General features: G+C 42.2%; 1 protein-coding gene across 2 annotated transcripts in view; it reads left to right on the top strand.

The window, feature by feature from the left end:
* The first annotated feature begins 2351 nt into the window (after nt 1–2351).
* LOC306938278 (collagen alpha-1(XIV) chain-like) overlaps nt 2352–19849 on the top strand; it is a 164550-nt gene continuing 147052 nt past the window's right edge. For both annotated transcript variants that reach the window (XM_079522375.1, XM_079522374.1), the window contains exons 1-3: nt 2352–2524; nt 4414–4548; nt 15648–15764. In XM_079522375.1, the coding sequence (XP_079378501.1) occupies nt 4455–4548; nt 15648–15764 (211 nt within the window). In that variant the 5' untranslated portion in view covers nt 2352–2524; nt 4414–4454. The remainder of the gene's footprint in view (nt 2525–4413; nt 4549–15647; nt 15765–19849) is intronic.

Genomic DNA, 19849 nt, shown 5'->3' with positions numbered 1-19849 from the left:
GGGCCACTCCTGAAAACTTTGGAAAGCAATCTTAGCCAATCAGTGTACAATCTGAGAAATCCAACAGACTCGTCTTGATCACATGACTACAGAGATCATGTGTACCGTTTGCCATTTCTTCATACGCCTTTGATGGCAATTGGATGATTTGAGGCATTTTGTTCCAAAAATGTGTTTTGCAAAAATCAACCTGTTGGTGGCGCTATAACAGGCCAATGTGAAAAGGGTGGGATATATTCCTCAGCCTAGTAAGAAAATGTGTGAAAGATTTCACGTAAATTGCATGCTGCGTTCATGATTTGAGGCTTTTGTTCAAAACGGGGCAATCTTGCAAACTGTGAAAGCCAATTATAACCAATTAGGATGGAATATGAAATATGGGACAGATCCAACTTGAGCACATGACCATAGAGATACTGTGTAACGATTTGTGAGATTTTTGAACAGAATCTGGAGGAGTAATATCAAAAAATGTGTTTTACAAGAGTCGGCCTCCTGGTGGCGCTATAAAAGGCAGATGCGGAAAATGCAGGTCAAAGGTTTGTCCTCGGCCTCTGGGGAGTGTGCATGCAACGTTTCACGCAGATCGGTGCAGTTTTAGGTAACAAATGTGAAAAGCTGCCTCATGGTGGCGCTATAACAGGCCGTTCTGGAAAATGTGGGGCAGAGGTTCATCGTTGGCATCCAGGGAGTGTGTGTGCAAAGTTTGGCATCGACCGGGTTAACGGTGCCGGAGATTAGCTGTTCACAGACGGACGGAAGGACGGAAGGACGGAAGGACGGAAGGACGGACACACGGACGGAGTGCAAAACATACTCTCTCCCCATGCCTTCGGCCTGGTGGAGACAACCAGAGAATAGTCAGACTGTAGGTGACCATAATTATTTTAAAAGGTTGTATAGTATGACCTTAGAGAGCTGTTTACATGAGGGCTGACCATATACATTTGCAACACCTTGTGTTTCTGATAATAGCCTACAAGATAAAGGAACTGCTACAATTATTTGTATTGTTACAATTAAATAAGAAGTTAGCAATCATTATTTTAAATGCTGTACATACATGGTATATGTTTATGTTTACATTGTCATTTGTCTTGCATCTAATTGTAATCTTAATGCATTAATGACGTATACGTTGTATGATATAACTGGGGCCCCCTAAAGGTGAAATAAACATACAAACTGGGAAGAGGACTAGCAACTTGCTTAGTAAAATGTTTCATTAGGGGCCAGATGGAGAGGATTATGGAGAAACCAGTGATCACTTGTCATATACTGCCCTCTCCTGTCAGCAAGTGGTAACACAATTTATAAACCTCACGTTTACGTTATGGATGGATGGCTGGGTAACCAAAACAGTGGCCACCTGAGAACTCTGGGTACCATTTTAATGGATTTTATATTTACAAATTGCTGGCCATTATTTTATTTGTTTTACATGTAGGAAAAAATTGCCAAGGAAAAAAGAAAGGAAATGGAAGTGCACGTGTGAAAACTTGAGGTCAAGTGCAAATCCCCAAATGTTTTTGGGGAAAGATGCTCGATTGGATTTACTGTGTAACTGATGCAGCAAGCAGGACATTTGTGGAAATTGCAATGTGGAGATGATCTCCGATGCACTGCTGCGAGTTGCGACCCGACAGCCTATCACATAACATAGCCCCAAAACCCGCTTGCCTTGCGCAGAATCTGTGTTGTGTCGAGTGTCACGGTGTACCTGGGCCGATTTCAGTGTTACACCCTCCCACATATTGCTTGATCTATTCCGAAATAGCGAGATATCATATATGCAACCGCTAAGGCAATAACAAACCAAACACGATATGGATGTGTTCACATATTAATTTAGCCCAGTATCACTCAGATGTCACTCACATTTTTAATAACCACCGTCTGCGGTACAATCACCCACCTGCACACAAAGGGAAGCGACTATAGCGAGAGAACTGAACAGGTGCCTCAGGGGAGAGCACAGACAGCGAGCAGAGCAATATAGGCGCGCAGAATTTCGAGCCAAAGAACCCTCGCTCGCAACAACGCCTGCCCGCGAAACACATTTCTCCCTCACTCCCTGCCTCACTTAAGATTAAACGAGGTGAAGGAATGAATAGCTGGAGGGACGGGTGAATGAGCAGCCAGTGAGATGGGATACACACACCCATCATATCATCACTGCGCTGCAAGTCTCAACTGAGAGAGAGAGAGCGAGAGCGAGAGAGAGGGAGAGAGAGAGAGAGAGAGAGCGAGAGAGAGAGAGAGAGAGAGGGGCGAGAGAGAGAGGGGGGCAATTGAGTAGAGAGAGGGGGAGGAGAGAGAGAGAGAGAGGGAGAGAGAGAGAGAGAGCGAGCGAGAGAGAGAGAGAGAGAGAGAGAAGGGGGAGACAGTATTAGTTTGTCAACTACCGCTGAACGAATCGAACCAAGACACTTTGGACTTTGGAGCTACAGGGTTTTTTAATACCTATACGTGGTACGTGGAGGGTGGATATCAACATAATCTTGGAAACATATGTGCTGAGCAGGTATTGCACTTATCTTCACTATGTGTGCAGAGCGTTTATTAGCCGCCTGCTATTTGTAGGCTACCTTTCCCTCCCGGTGTTTCATGCTTTGCGCGAGGTGGGAACTGGGGATCACACTGACCGCACACACCTGTGTTGATTTTAGTGAGACAACTTCTGCTGCTGATTGTGTGTTGTGTTTTTGCAGGCTACTTGGCAGTCGCATCGTGTTTTTGTCAGTGATGTTTAATACATTATTTTATCCCACTATATATCGACAGGGGTCACAGGGCATTTTCTCTTCGCGAACTGCATGCAACTGGTTATTTTATTTTAATTAAAACCGAGCGCTTTCTTGGCAGTTGGCAGCAATGCTGCTTTCAATATCGCCATCATCATGGACTTATTTAATAAGTTCAATTATATTATTGCCCTGCAACTACCGGTATGCGAAAATGGTACAGTAACACCCACAACAATATCACTAATATCTTTTAGCTCCGTTTGGAACCTCAATATCTACGCTTTAGGTCTCATCTCAGAGACTAGTATATATATTGAGGTTCCAAACGGAGCTAATCTCATTGTAGTTGTATGTAGCCATGGGTCATTGTATAAAACGAACTTGGGAATTTAGAGAAAATTGTGCTTTTATTGAAACTTTAATGTACTTTATGTATTGAATGACTCTTTTGCATTATCACACACATTTTGCATCCAAAAATTCATATAGCCTACATGGTCATTAAGTAATAATTACTAATGTTGACATTATTTGTTCCTCATTTTCCTCATCAGATTGGTCAAGACTGGATACTATGCTGTGAATATGTTTTCAGTGTTTAATTTGTGGTGAAACATTTTCATTGGAAAGTCAGCAAACATAATTACTGGCTATTTATTTGGCTATCATGCTTAATGAGGCATTGACTTAATTTGAAATAGTAATTACCAGAACAACTAGAGGTGATGGGCCTAAAGCTGTTTTGCTCCTGTTTTCAGACCAGATGTGCTCTGTGATGCTAGAAGACACACACACACACACACACACACACACACACACACACACACACACACACACACACACACACACACACACACACACACACACACACACACACACACACCTCTATCTGCATGTCCCTCTGTGGGCTGACAGCATTAGAGCACTGCTCATAAAACATTTCAATTCAATTTTCTATTCAAAGGAGCTTTATTGCCATGAGAAAACTTACGTTTACACAGAGTAATATATAGTAAGAGAGTGGCGACACGCTTTGATCTCGCTATGGGCTATAGTTCCAAACATTGGAACCATCCCATCACAGGCGAAAATATCGACGGTGCAACCGGTGCAATGCACCGGGGCCCAGCCCCCCAAGGGGCCCATGAAGGGGGAAGAAAAATAAATAAACAAAAAGCATAAACAAAATATTTGCACCGGGGCCTATCACCAGGTCCTTTCGCCACTGTATCCCATTGAGATAGAATGAGCACTTCCGCATTCCATTGTTACAATAGAATGCGCTAGCGTCACCACTCTATTACTAGATTACTCTGCGTTTACATTGCCAAAGCAAAATAAAACATTTCTCTCTTATTGCATTGCTTCCAGGTATTATCAGTTGATAGCTCTGTCACTGACCTATGTGAGTGTTATCAGATTTGTAGACAATCAACTGTGTGTGTGTTTACAATAAAGTATAACTTTCAACTCTCATTCTGCCCACCTCTCTACTCTCCCTCTTTCCTCCCCTCTTCTCCTTTCCGCCTCTTCTCCTCCCCACCCCTCCTTCAATCCTTCACATATCCTCCCTTTGTTTCCTTCTTAACTCCTTCATCTGTTCCACATTGCCCTACTCTTTGACTTCCTTCCTACTCCCTGCCACCCTCTCCTCTCCTCATAACAGGTGTGTGCTGTTTCGTGGTCCTATCCTCTGGTGGTAACAGGATGCAGCTCAGTGTGGGACTGAGGGCCAGCCTGTGGGGCCCTCTACTCTGCCTGGCTCTGGTCTCTGTGTTCCCTCAGTCAGCCCAGGGTCAAGGTAGGTGCCTGCCTGTGTGTAGTAGGGCTGGGCGAATAAATTAACCTACTGTACATGAGCAAGATGACGTTGTTTATTGGTTATATTTCTGGTTAATTGCCTAGCCCTAGTGTGTAGCCTCTTTGCAACACAGGGCCAAACAGTGCTGAGCCAGCTGTGCATTGGTTCCCCGTTTATGAAATACATGGTCTGCTGTTGTTTAAGAAGGCCAATACCCCTGATGGGGTTGACCCTGATGATATTATCCTAATAGGTATATAGTCTCAAATGAACACAATACTTTCAGTTCTACATGGCATGGGGAGTTCTCCATAGCTGTGTACTGTTAAGCTTGTTCGGTCATGTTGTGAAAAAGTGGCTCCCTTGGGCCTCCCTTTGTACTTTTTCAATGCAAAACTCTGAATTCTGCGAAGCGTGTCCATTATCCATTTTGATGTGCAGCTTTTGTGTAATGCTTTTTTTCCTTAAATTTGTTTTGCCCAAAATGAACTGTCTCAAAGGGAAAAGCCAAGAAAGAGGCTGAGGGAATAATAATAGAAAGAAATGTGCTTTGCTCAATGTTAAATGACTTGTCTGTCATTCTGAGCCACAGTATGCTGCCTGTGACATTGTGTGTGTGTGTGCGTGCGCACGTGTGGGCATGTGTGTGTGTGATTTGGGGGAGGGTTGCGGAGGAGCAGGGCTGAGAGTTACATTTTAGGCCTTTAAAGAAAACATTACTTATTTTTGTGTGTGGATGGTGGTGAAAAGGGGGGTGACTGGGGGTTATATGACCTTTAAGAGACTGAAGCCACTGAACCTGTGACAAAGTTTCTGGATATGAAAATACATGAATTGTTACTAAAATGAAGATATGCGTATGTTGTCCTACTGCAACCTGTCAATTTACTTAACATAACATTGTCATGAATAATGCATCAAACTCGTTAATGAAAACCCTTCATTGCATATTGATCCACACTTAGCAGCAGACAGTAAATATATTTCTTTGCATATTAATAGACATTTATATTTATAAGCTGCAAATGTGTCTTGATGTGCAGAATCTGTGTTTTTAATGCGCATCACCCCATTGAACTCAATTAGTTTCCATTGTTATATGATTAATTAAAAAACAGGATGAGTTTGCCTAGTGGCTCACGATCATCTAACCTGCATACTCATAATCAATTTAACCCACTGTTTCTCAACCAGTGGTCTACGGACCACTAGTGGTCACCTGGCATAATTATAGGTGGTCCATGGGGAAATATATATTAAAAAAAAAATATATATATATATATACACACACACACACACACACACACACACACACACACACACACACACACACACACACACACACAACAGAAGTGAAATTTCCGCTGGCTGTCTATGGGAACGCAGTTTTCAGAATCGTACTATCTTGGATTCTTCTTTTTGGATCAGAACAAGCTTGATTTGTGCCTCATTTCTCTAAACGATATGATCGGCGGTTACAAAATGTAACATTCGCCGGACATATCGATTATTCACTTCCTGATTCTCGGTTTCCGAGTGAAACGGTTTTAAAATAATAGGGTCCCTCATAGAGAATTAACTAGTGGCAGTCCTGGAGTACACAATTCAGCCTCCAGATGGTGGTGTTGGCGACGAGTGAGTTAAGCTTTCTTTTGGAAGCGGCAACGGCAGCCATGTTACTAATCTGCAAACTGTGTGATTTCTGCCGTATACATGTAAGCTTGAGCACTTCTGGAAGTGGTTTCAGCAGTATCGGCAAACCATGACGCGTCATTCGAAAGCCTATACGGGTTGTGCAAGGACACTCTGTGATTGGCCATTAGCCACTTTGAGTGCCAGTCAGGGAAAACTCTGTCGCCAGAACATTATTTACTATTCTCTACCTATCGGGGCGCATGTCATATGAAAGCAGGGAATCATAGCTTCAAATTGACATTGGTTGTTCAGTTTGACCCACCAGTTTTGGAGATATGGCTTATAGAGTAATGAAACAGGCTTGAAAGGTTCACTTCTGTGTACTCTTAACATTACTCCTAGCTACATGTTTAAGCATTTATTTCATATTTACATGTATTTCAGACATGCTGTAGTATGTGAAGAGTCTGCCTGTTCTATTAACTCATTTTGGATAAATAAATAAAAATAAATAAAAGTTTTTCTCCTCTCCTGAACAGTTAGTCTTGCCGCCATGACTGTCTCTGTATAAAAAAGAGTCACATTTTAGCAGACAAACCACAATTAGATAGAAGAAATAAGAAAAAAAATGTTGCACCATAAGAACAGTATTTTGCACTCACACAAACGCTCCCCATAATATGTTGGGGTTTTTGTGTGTCTGTCTATATGTGTGCCTGTCTATATGTGTGCAGGGCAGGCGTGTGTGGGTATCTAAAATGTCCAGTTTGCAGTGTAATCTTTCCTTTGCCTTTGAGAGCGAATTGATAAATATAGGCATTGTTAAATGCAGTGACTGAAGGAAATAGACATGGTAAACAGTTGTTTATGTGACCATATGTGGCCAGTGCTGACTTTATTCCGGCAGCATTTCATTCCAAGTAGGCTCTGCTGAACCTTACTTCCTCCCTTTATACACTAGTTCACAGGCATGTGAAATACTTATTCATTATATTTTTTATGACTGATGCCTCCCAGCCATGCTTTCTTAAAAAAAAAAAAAATCAATATAATATATAATAAAACAAGCGTGGCTAAAATGAAGGCTTTTCTTTCAGTTTTGTCTTCTCATTAAAGAGTACAGAGGTCATTTTCCAGTCCCCTTCCACTGAGGACACAGACTCAAGCCAGAGCAGAGTGTCCTCAAAGTGAAACGAACCACAGCATTCCTCAGCGAGGAGGCCTTAGTGATCTAGCCCAGGCTATACTGTGGTGAACCAAGAAGACATTTAGACTTATACCTTGGACAGCCTCCACTGGGGGACTCTGGCAGTGGTCAGCCATGTGGCTAGCTTTCAGGGGAGGGAACTTTAGGGAAGGATCCTAATGAGGTGAGAGACATTTCACAGAAACAAAACAAAACTAGAAAAAGTGCACAGGTCTCCACCAGGAGGATAGGATTGTGTGTGATGTTTGGCAAAATGTTTAGGAGTAATATAAACATGTTTATTTGTGTGTGTGTGTGTGTGTGTGTGTGTGTGTGTGTGTGTGTGTGTGTGTGTGTGTGTGTGTGTGTGTGTGTGTGTGTGTGTGTGTGTGTGTGTGTGTGTGTGTGTGTGTGTGTGTGTGTGTGTGTGTGTGTTTGTGTGTGTGTGTGTGTGTGACGCGACTTGGCCTGTTGTAGCGCCACCATGAGGCTGATTTGAAAACTGTCAAGTGGCATTTCTTCCTCAGCCTAGTAGTGGGAATAGGCATGCACAGTTTCACCGCAATCGGACGCTGCGTTGCGGAGTTGTGGCAATTTGTACAAAACGGGTACAAAACGGGCTACTCCTGAAAACTTTAGAAGCCAATCGTAGCCAATCAGGATGGATAATTATGAGAAATCAAACAAATCACATGATCACATGACTATGGAGAGCATGTGTACCGATTTGCGTGAAATTTGGATAAAATCTGAAGGAGTAATATTAGAAAATGTGTTTTACATATGTCGGCCTCCTGGTGGCGCTATAAAGAGCAGATGTGAAAAATTCCAGGCAAAGGTTTTTCCTTGGCCTCTAGGGAGTGTGCATACATGGTTTTACACAGATCGGTGCAGTTATAGGTAAAAACACAAATCGGCCAGTTATAGCGCCACCATGAGGCTGAGTTGAAAATATTCAAGTGGCATTTCTTCCTCGACCTAGTGGGAATGTGCGTGCAAAATTTCACGGAAATCACACCATGTGTTCATGATTTGCAGCATTTTGTTTAAAACGGAGCACTCCTGCAAACTTTGGAAGCCAATCTTAGCCAATCAGGATGGAGTCTGAAAAATCTGAAAGACCCGTTTCGTTGAATGGCTCTAGAGAGACTGTGTACCAATTTGCGTAATGTTTGGACAAAATCTGTAGGTGTACTGTCAAAACATTGGGTTTGCACAAAGCGGCCTCCTGGTGGCGCTATAACAGGCCAATGTGAAAACTTTGGGGCAGAGGTTCAGCTCTGGCATTCAGGGAGTGTGTGTGCAGAGTATGGCTGCGATCAAGCCAACGGTGCCAGAGATTAACTGTTCACAGACGGACGGACGGACGGACACACGGACGGACGGACACACGGACGGACGGACGGAGTGCAAAACATACTCTCTCCCCATGCCTTTGGCCTGGTGGAGACAACAAAGCAAAACAAAACAGGACACAATGGATTCCAAGTTGAAATAGCTAGTGGAACAGACACAGTAATGATAATTTTACTCAGAGGTAAATTAATACATAGCCTAATACTTTAGTGTGCAAGAAGGTAGATGGATAGTTTTAGAAATGCAAAAATCACATTATTGGAATATTTTGGGTAACTCATGAAGGTTGAAAAGTTTGCAACATTCCAAAGGCCCCAGACTTGAAATGTTTTTTATACCATGACATTAATTACTTGTAAACAGCCCGGAGATCAAAAACAAAGCATTTATTTAAAAAGGGGGCTAAACGATCCTTTCAAATAAGCTGCCTCATGCCGGAAGTTCAAATTTACCAATCACCGTTAACTTTCTACTTTAACACCTGGCATGTCAGCTGTAATTAAAAGGCCAAAGTTCACAGAGGGATTCTAGCGGCTTCTGGAGGTTTCTCTGCAGCTTTTCCTCAGCAGAGAATAAGGGGGGGAAAAGAGAACAGAATACACAACTTTGTGAAAGTCTTCGTACCTGGAGGGGAAATACATTGAGGATGGAATGCGAGCAAATGTCAGTGTCGCTCAGTAGATGCATCTCGGCTGGGTCCCGTCATGTTATTCCTGCTCGGATGGAGAGACACTGACATTCCATTGATATGATAATAGCAATTTAAAACCAATCAACACAAGCTAAATATGTATCTTCCCTAGGGATAATGGAACCTTTTCCCACAGCAGCCATTTTGATGGGTAAATGTAACGTCTAAAATGAAACCGCTTCAGCTCTGTTGATTAACTTCGGGCTAAGATGAATACCTAGGTGATAATCGTACAGTATATGATCACAAAACATGCAGTAAGAAATATCAGGGTCTTAGTTACTTTTATTAACTTTTACTTGAAAATGTTGCTTGCTTAGTACCCTTCAAAGGTCCCCTGTATGCCTTACTTCACTTCAGTGCCACAGCTCTCACCACCTAATACAGCTTCCAATTCCCCCACACTCACCACCGCTAATTGTCTCCACCAGGCCGAAGGCATGGGGGGAGAGTATGTTTTGCACCGTTAACCCGGTCGATGCCAAACTTTGCACACACACTCCCTGGATGCCAACGATGAACCTCTGCCCCGGTGCCACCAGGAGGCCGACTTTTGTAAAACACATTCTTTTATATTACTCCTCCAGATTCTGTCCAAAAATCCTGCAAATGGTTACACAGTATCTCTATAGTCATGTGCTCAAGACGGATCTGTCCCATATTTCATATTCCATCCTAATTGGCTATAATTGGCTTTCAAAGTTTGCAGGATTGGCCCATTTGGAACAAAAAGCACCAAATCATGAACGCTGCATGCAATTTACGTGAAATCTTTCATAGACTTTCCTACTAGGCTGAGGAATAAATCCCACCCTTTTCACATTGGCCTGTTATAGCGCCACCAACAGGTAGATTTTTGCAAAACACATTTTTGGAACAAAATGCCTCAAATCCATCCATGCCATCAAAGGCGTACGAAGAAATTGCACCCTTTTCACATTGGCCTATTATAGCGCCACCAGGAGGCCACAACCTGACCTGGCCTGATGGAGACCTGTGCCCCGAGGGGCACTGCTTCTAGTTTAAAATGCAGTCCATTGCGTCCAACTTTCCTGTTCCAAAACCCCCCGTGGGTGCGGCAGCCAGGCACATTTTAAAACCCGCCTCAGCAGCAGCCTGGCTGCTCTGTTTGTACAAGACTCTCCTTGAAAAATATTTCAGAGTTAAGTCTCATCTCCACGGGCAAAGCTTTTATCTTCATGATGCTGTTTGCTCAGCGGCTCTGGGTGTGAATGCAATAGAATAGATAGAATATCCATGACTTGCTCTCTCTCTCTCTCTCTCTCTCTCCCCGTGTGTGTGTGTGTGTGTGTGTGTGTGTGTGTGTGTGTGTGTGTGTGTGTGTGTGTGTGTGTGTGTGTGTGTGTGTGTGTGTGTGTGTGTGTGTGTGTGTGTGTGTGTGTGTGTGTGTGTGTGTGTGTGTGTGTGTGTGTGTGTGTGTGTGTGTGTGTGTGTGTGTGTGGCGCGTGTGTGTGTGGCGCGGGCGCGTGTGTGTGTGGCGCGGGCGCGTGTGCGTGCGGTAGACTAGATGTGTTGTGGAGGTGAAGTGATTTTCTGGAGAGGCATGACAAAAAAACACCAGCTAAGCCGTATGCAATAAGTTACAGTGATTTGCATGTATATGCAGCTAGGGAAGCATAGGTTCAAATATGTGTGCATAAATGCAACACACACACACACACACACCATGCATTCAGTATGCTATCACTCACTCACTCACTCACTCACTCACTCACTCACCTACAGCGCATGCCGAAGCCAAAGAGAACAACGCTAAATCCATTTGTTGTACAGCGTGAGATACGAGTGACATTCTCCAAAGGGGGAGAATGTCTCTTTGTTTCAGAGACACAGAGATACTAAAGGCCCGCTGAATCCCAAGCCCACATTCACTCCCTCAGGTTGGTGCCTCCGTCGGTACAGTATTTTACATACATGAATATTTTATTTTGTCATATAAATCTACTGGTTTTACTTGTGATTGAATGCATCTCCTTTGAAATTCTGCCTCCATTTAAACCAGCGTAAGCCTCGCCCTGCTGCAAAGTGTGGTTTCTTTGTTTGCCTACACGAGTAATCTGTGCATTATATCTGTACGCCTTAAAGCTGCAGATCATAATATTTATGTCCTGCTCCTACCTGGGAAGCAAAGGTCTCCCGCACAAGGGCTAAAAAGAAGACGGAACGCCTGCTTGTCCATGGGAGATATTGCACTTTGAATTTCGAGCAATACCATTTGTCAACCAGTTGTATTTGACATATCTCAATAGAAGAGCAATATCACTCAAATATCGTGAATATAGTGAATCTAACTCCAGCATGTACAGCATATCGTCTCTGTCGGGTGGAAACCTCATATGTCTCAAACTGTTGCTTTTCAGGATTCTAATTCAAAAGTAGCAGATCTAAAAGCTCAAAACCTGTCACTTTGCACCACATTTCGAGGTTGTGGATCTGCTACTTTTGATGCTTTTGTCGTTTTGTGTGATGCTGTAGTATGATCAAGTAGGACATTATTTACGGGGGAAAAAACACAAAATAAAAAGTTAGAATATAGGGATAAGAGGTTTCTGCCCGACAGCAACAAACATTCATATGTATAGGATGATTGAATCGAACACCATTATGTAATTCATGCATGTATGTCAACTGAATCAAACATCATACGTCGATATCTGTATGTTTAGTGAATCTAACATTGATATACATGTATATCTTTACGTTGTGTCTTGCTGTAGTCCGGCAGTCAGGGTTGTTGAGTGGGAAATTTGGTATATAGTCTTTTTTTATTGGCCTAAAATATTGTCTATATACTATATAGTATATACATACATTCATGAATCCACGGCTGTCAGTATTGAGCAATTTATTTTATAGGGGTTTATGTGACCCTACCATTAACATCTTATATAAGGCAAACATGTCAAACTTTCATTATGCTTTAAGTAGCATGTGACATGTCAAACTAGGGGGTTTCATGATTCTGAATCCATTCCAAGCATTAGTTTTGCACAAAAAACACTTGGGCTAAAAACAGCCATAGCCACTTGCCCAAATGTGCCCAAAATGTGCTGACCTCATCACATTTGTCATGACGGCTATGGCCGTTTTTAGCCCAAGGAGTGTGTTTTGTGCAAAACTATTTTTTTTTACAATTTTGCCTTAGGATGTTAATGGTATGGTCACATATAAACCCCTATAAAAACATTGCTCAATACCAACAGCCAGTCAGCAAGTGGATTCATGAATGTATGTAGACAATATTCTAGGCCAATAAAAAAAAGACTATATACCAAATGTTGCACTTTAAACAAAAATAAGCCTGTTTGCTGCCGAACTACTGTGTGAATTGTTCGGTGCTCACGTGCTGGAGCGACGGCGAAACTCCCCATGCACAGGCCGATCAAAGTGTAGGTATTTAAAGAACTCCACTGCTACAGATGGCTTACCTTATAATGAGGCACAAACACAACAACCAATTTGTGGGATTTGTTGCTCTTGTTTTTAACCCCCCTAACCCCCTTTTTGAGTGGTGCAAACCACTCCAATAACCAGCTTTGTCTGTATCTATGTGTCTATGTGTCTATGTATGTGTGTTGTGTACCTGTACGTGGGGCCACGTACAGATGAGCATGGTTGCTATGGTTAGTGTGTGACGTAGTGTGTGAACAGTTGAACCACTCAGTTCACACAGGTGTGATTTTTTATTTTTGAGTGGTGCAAACCACTCCAATAACCAGCTTTGTCTTTATCTATGTATCTATGTATGTGTGTACCTGTACATGGGGCCACGTACAGATGAGCATGGTTGCTATGGTTAGTGTGTGACGTAGTGTGTGAACAGTTGTACCACTCAGTTCACACGGGTGTGATTTTTTATTTTCCTACCACATTGGATCTGGGAATATATTGCGTGTATTAGTTTCTCTTCGTTTTTAGATGTGGGGAAGGGGGTGTTTCTTTGCACTGGGATAATAGGCTAAATATGCCTATTTGAGGTTGTTGAGATATTGTTTGTGTTGTGGCTGACACCAGAAGTGGTGTTTAATATAGTACTCGTGGGGTTTCCAGGTCCTCTCTGTTGTTTTGGACACACAGACGTAGACTGCTCCTTGTGATAGGAGAGGAATAGCGCTGCAATGCTATTCCAGTGCTTTTCCCTTTGGTGCATACAAGTACTTACTTACTACAGTACTTACTTGTCTTTTATCTCTCTTTCTGCACTGTTGGAAAGAAAGATGTCACATTCACTCCTTCTTTTCTCATTTTCATCCCTCTGAAGATGGGGAGAGAGAGAGAGAGAGATATGGGGGGGCAGAATGGAGGAAGAGAGGTAAGGAATAGAGCAGAGAGTGACCGATAACGAAGGGCACGACGCCAGGGTGGCAAAGAGAGGAAGAGAGAGAGAGAGAGAGAGAGAGATGGCGAGCCTCTCTGTAGCGCGCTCTCCAGGCATCCGCCAGCGCCGACACATCAAGATGAGACAAAAGGGGGCGACGCTTTGATGCCATGATGATAAAGAGGCATAAGAATGAGACAGACCCATATCCCCACAGAGATGAACACAATGAGGGCAGATCAATGGTGCAGAAAGGAAAGAGACAGTAGACAGAGGGAATACAATACAGTAGAATATAACTGGTAATAGACTGTCCCTGCCTACAACCAGTCCCTGGTCTTCATCTCGAGTGCCGTTAAAATAAAAAAGGAAGAAAATCGTCAAATGGCAGTTGGCACATCAGCTAGTTTTGTCGCCAAGATTGATTATGCATGCTCACAGAAACGTCTTTTCCACAAATGTATACAAAGCTGTTGGCCAAATGGGAGGGCTAAAATCCACCGGTGAAGAGAGTGAGGGGAGAATGATGCAATTATGGAAATTAGGGATGAAAGATCAAGGAGGTGACTGATGAGGAAAACAACAGGGGGATGAGGATGAGGAGAAGCAGAATGTGACTTATGCTCTTTAATGTGACATCTGTGTTCGCTAATGTCTCTGTGTGTATCCTCCCACTTGGATGAGATACAGGCCTTATTTTCTTTACTTTTTCTGTTTTTTTTTCTTGTCCGTGTCTGGCGAAAGCACAGATGGAGTGCTGCTTCCACATCCACCAAAGCTCTGAAGGGAGTTCAGTCCTGCTTTCCAACTGATTCACTATCAGCTGAAGTGTAGCAGATTTGAAGAGAGAGAAAAGAAGGATAGAGCACTTTCTCAAAGTATCGGAAGCTTCCTGGCTGACAATGATGTTGTCACAAGGCTTCCAAATGTTATTAAAGATTAGTCATTAGTCGGTGCTCGATAGAGAATAGAGATCACTCTTTTTCTTATACGGATGCTTTGTTTTCAGAATGGCAGAGGCAACGCTCAAAATTGATGATGCATCGTACCAATTACCAATAACTGGAACAACACATAGGCTTGTCACAATTATTATATAATAGTTTAATTGCAGTATTATTCGAGATAATCACAATTATTTTGCATAATCATAATTCCATCTTCACTTTGTGGCGTGTTGAATGCTTGTAGATCAGCTATTTCTGCCATTATTTTTACATTATTTTGAAACTTTACAATTATTAAACATATCGAAGCCTAAGAGGCTAACATAAATGTCATTTTTATTATTGGTCTGTTCCATTGTTCAATGCCAAAAACACAATTCAATCATTAATATTGCTATTATTTTATGCCAATTAATCAACTTAAAAATTGTAATCGTGACAACCCACATATTCAGTACAAGACTGTGTGTCAGATTCTGTTGAAGAGTGTGTGCTATTCAGACTTCAGTTATTTTAATTTAAGTAATGAGTATGAAACTGAAGCTATGTCCTCCAGTTGTGTCTTTTGAAACTGAGCTCCCTTCAGTACTTTGGTGTTACTCACTAATATTCCTTAAAGGTCCACTTCGCCCGATTTTATCCATCTTCATATAAATGGTAAATATTAATTATATATGATGGTACAATCCCTGTTGATGTCATTGGTACAGTTTTTAGCCCACAGATGAGACACAGAGAGAGTAGACATAAATTGTGCCACTTATATGAACATGGTTGAAAATGGTGCTTCATTAATAATGATAAAAGCAATGACAATTATTGTATGGCCTATCTATTGTCAAATACACATTCCATGATTAGATTCATACATACATTCATTCATTGAAAATGTGTTCTCTGTCACTTATTGTTTAATACTTTTAAACATTTCATTTCTCTGTCCAGTTTCATCCCCACGAAGATTTCGTGTAAAAATCCAGAGCCCCAGCTCGGTGCATGTGTCATGGAAAGAGCCGAAAGGAGAATTTGAATACTACAAAGTAATTTACACCACAACGCCAGGTAAGATCCAACACTCTTCTGAAAAGGAAATGAATAGACTGTTGCTAGCTTTGCTGGAGGGACATTAGAGATAGTCACACTATGCTGTGTGGTGTGTCCAATACATTAGATACTGTGTTTTGGTAAATGGTTTTTCATTAGCATTTTCCATATATCATTGCTTTAGGCTCGTTGTTTATGAACGTGTGTAAAAATCCCTCCTTTCTGATGATGTGCCTGCATGTGGAGAGGTGGTTTCGTAACTTTCGCCAGTTCACAAATCATGCATAAGTATTTATGTCATTGTGCCGGTGGGTCAAAAATCCCAGTTATGCACCAGGGCCCTCTTGGTTGTTAAACCTCATCTCCCTCACCCCGAGGGGGAACGGATCAGCCATGTTTTAAGTGCTGTTCACCTGCGTCCTGTTGCATACCTCACCACCATCGAGAACGGATCCTTGTTTGTGAAGCACTGCCGCACACAACTTTATTATACCTTTAGTGATATGAAATCACTTCTATGGCGTTTGATTTTGATTACACTATAAACATAATGGCAAGGATGGGGTCTGTAGGTGATGGCTGACAAGTGTCTATAATTATAAGAGCTTGTTGCAAACTAGTCCAACTACGCCCAGGTTTTTATTAGTGTTACAGTACTGGCATGCAGTCTTGTAAAATGTGATTGTATAATAGCCTATAGGGGAACCTTTACTGTGTATTTACTACTATCATGAGAAAAGGCTTCAAGTATCCGTTTAACATTATTTTATTAGGAATTTCAGTTTCACTTTGACAGTTCAGTAGAGAAGAAAGAAGAGGTGGTGGGGTGGGGGGGTGAACTGCAACTCAGATTGGAAACCAGATTTCTACACATGATGACACTATGATGTATCTGTGCTTACGTGGTAGTAGCATACCGTTCACACAGACTCACATTGTAGTTCATTCAGTATATAGTAATCAAAACAAATTGTATACACTGCATATAGATGTGGCCTTTTCCTCTCACCACAACTGGAAAATGTCACTTTCACCCCTTCTTTTTCTGTCTCTGAAGAAGACCTCAGACTGAGTAGAGAAAGTTTTGACTTTAGCGGGGAGGGATCCACTGGCACAGGACTGGTAGGGAGGGAGTGAGTCTTGCTGCTGTTGCTGTGATGAAAAGCTTCTAGTATTCTATTGTCATCGGTTTTGAATGCAGCTTGTTTAGCTTCAGCTTGTTTACAATGCAGTAATCCATTTGAGTTAGTTAGGTGGCAGCGGTGGCCGAACGGATAGCGGCGCGGTCTAGATACCGGAAGGTTCCCAGTTCGAATCAGCCGTCCGACACGTTAAAATTACCACCGCTGAAATGCCCTTGAACAAGGCATCAACCACTACGATGAAATGTGTTCTATGAGCAGGGCCTGGCTGGAAACAAGTTCTTGAGCTTAGCCCAGATACCCTGGGTAAATATAGATTTCATTTCATTTCATTTCAGGTGTACAGTGCTATTTGCTACCACCTTCATTTATGGAGGCCACAGTTTTGATGAGTGCCACATATACTCTCGTTCAGGAACAAACGGCTTCACATTCAAAGAAAGAAAGAAAGAATGAAAAGTTCAACCGTTATCACTGTCCCCCTTTGCATTGCTATGTTTTCGCCCATTTCATCTCTAATTATCACACCAGTCACACATCAGTAGCCACCAGCTCCATAACACACTTCAGTGTTGCGCCACGCTATTGACATTGCTCCCTACCATTTCTACCATATTTATTTTTCTTTGGCCCATTTCGCAGCAAAACAATCCCGGACCACTCCGGAAGGCAACGCCATTAGCCGATCACGTGACACAGTGCAATGCATGTTGGGTTACTTACAGGCGCATGATTTAAATAATGCTATATATTTATTTGTTTTTGTTTTAAACCTAGACTGGAGCAAAAACTCTAGCATCATAGAGTTACACATTTTACCCGTGGCGTCTGACCATTACAACCCCAGTCCTATACTGGTGGTCATTGAGCAGTTCCACTACTGTATATAATAGCAGTTTTGGGTTAAGTGCCTTGCACAGGGAAGTTCATCTGTGAAGCGAGACCTAGTATTTGTCAGTGTATCCAGATATTCATAACTTCCAGTCCCACGTTTTGTAAGTTAGTTTGCTGCCACCACTCTTATTGAAGTCCACTGCAAGCCAACTGAACCACAGCAAACTTGGTTACTCACGCCACTGTCGTTTCCTTATGGGTGAGGAACATAAAACTTAAATTAGGTTCTCTTCTCAGCTGCCAAAAATGCTTCAAAGAATGGTCTGGCAGTCTGTCTTTTCATGGCCAGAGGATTATTTTAAAATACATCCATCACTTGTGCTTGAGCAAAGGGAGTGGCCATAATACTAGCTACTAATCCAAAATAACTTTATCACTTGTGTTGTGGCCACCACTGTAGCAATAAACTACATCATTGACAGCAACTATATTGTCCAGTAGCGTTTGACTAGCTTCAAATGATATACTGTAGGCTATATATGAAAGCCACTCATTAAGTCCTAATTCGAGTCATTTAACAAAAGAACAGACTGCAGTTGCCATGCTGAATAAAATGTGGTGCATGTGTGCGTGCGTGTGTGGTATCTGGTGGAACCACATTTCATTAATATAGCCTAAATCATGTTAAACTAGAAATAGACTAAATTGTTTCACATCTAAATGTGTAGGCCTGAATAATACTAGGAGGCCTCACCAACAGGACCAACAGGGCAGACATTTAGGCACCAGTTCACAGCTTGCATGCTATGAAAATAGCTATTGATCTCTTGTTGATGATGAGTAGGCAGCCAGGGTCTCCTGCTGTGCTTACTTTGACCACACCTAGTGACCTGGGACCATTAAGGTTTGGGTGTCAATGACTGTCTGTTTCAAATGTGTATTCGACTCCTTTATAAACTGTCGGAACTATCTATCTGGGTCAGTGGCCCCACACAAGCCGTCAGGCTGGGTTGCATGGCTCCGGCCATGAAGCTGTTTTGTACTCTATGCAATAAATCTGGACTCGGAAACCCTCATTCATTTGCCTGTCTGCCTCCGACTTTATTCTGAGTATTTTGGTACGTTTGTTTATGGGCTTTATAGAGAGGAAAACCAGTCTCTCTGTTTAGTTAAGATACTTCACGTGCGTGCGTGCGTGCGTGCGTGCGTGCGTGCGTGTGTGTGTGTGTGTGCGAGTGCAAATGTGTATTTGTGATGCCGACGACTGCAGTTATACACTGTACATAGATTTGTGACAAGTGACTAAAAACGCAAGACACGCACACAGTCAGTTCATTTGTCCTCGAGCTTGTAATTGAAGCAGAGCAATAAAACTAATTAGACTGCTCACCCTTCTTGTCAAACAGTGGGATGAAAGACCAACAAATCCAATTCAATACGTCTATGGCTTGAAGACATTTTACATTCTACATCGACAAATTATCATTGTCTCCATAAACAGATGCACATAACAGTACATGCACTGTACAGTTGGTGTGTGACAAAGTACTCAACTCCAGTACTTGAGTCAAAGTATTAGATACTCCTGGTCAAATACTCAACTGCAGGTGAAGGTTGCTCCGTCAAATTTGTACTCTAGTTAAAGTACTGGAGTACTTGCTTTAAAAGTATTCAAAAGTAGAAATTACGATTTTCCATTTTAAGTATTGCTGTATTGACATGTAGACATTTTCCAGACAAATTAAAAGATTTCCAGACATCTTCCAAAAGCATCAATAATAGTGGAAAAAGCAGATCTACAAGCTCACACGTTATTTCACTTGGGCAGGCTATCACAAGGCACACGGTGGTAAATTCATAATGTACTTTTCGCTTTCTATAAATGTCAAAAACATACATGCGCTCTTTAGACACACACACACACACACACACACACACACACACACACACACACACACACACACACACACACACACACACACACACACACACACACACACACACACACACACACACACACACACACAAACACCACAGTTCTCACAGGGCTGCTCTACTATACTCTGTCTATACTATAAATGAGCATTTCCGCCACGGAGATGGATGGACCCCATTACACTTTCAATC

The sequence above is a fragment of the Electrona antarctica genome, assembly GCF_951216825.1.
Source record: "Electrona antarctica genome assembly, chromosome: 15".
NCBI classification, from domain to species: Eukaryota; Metazoa; Chordata; class Actinopteri; order Myctophiformes; family Myctophidae; genus Electrona; species Electrona antarctica.
The sequence above is the reverse complement of the archived record's forward strand: the minus strand, read 5'-3'. Positions and strand labels throughout refer to the sequence as shown.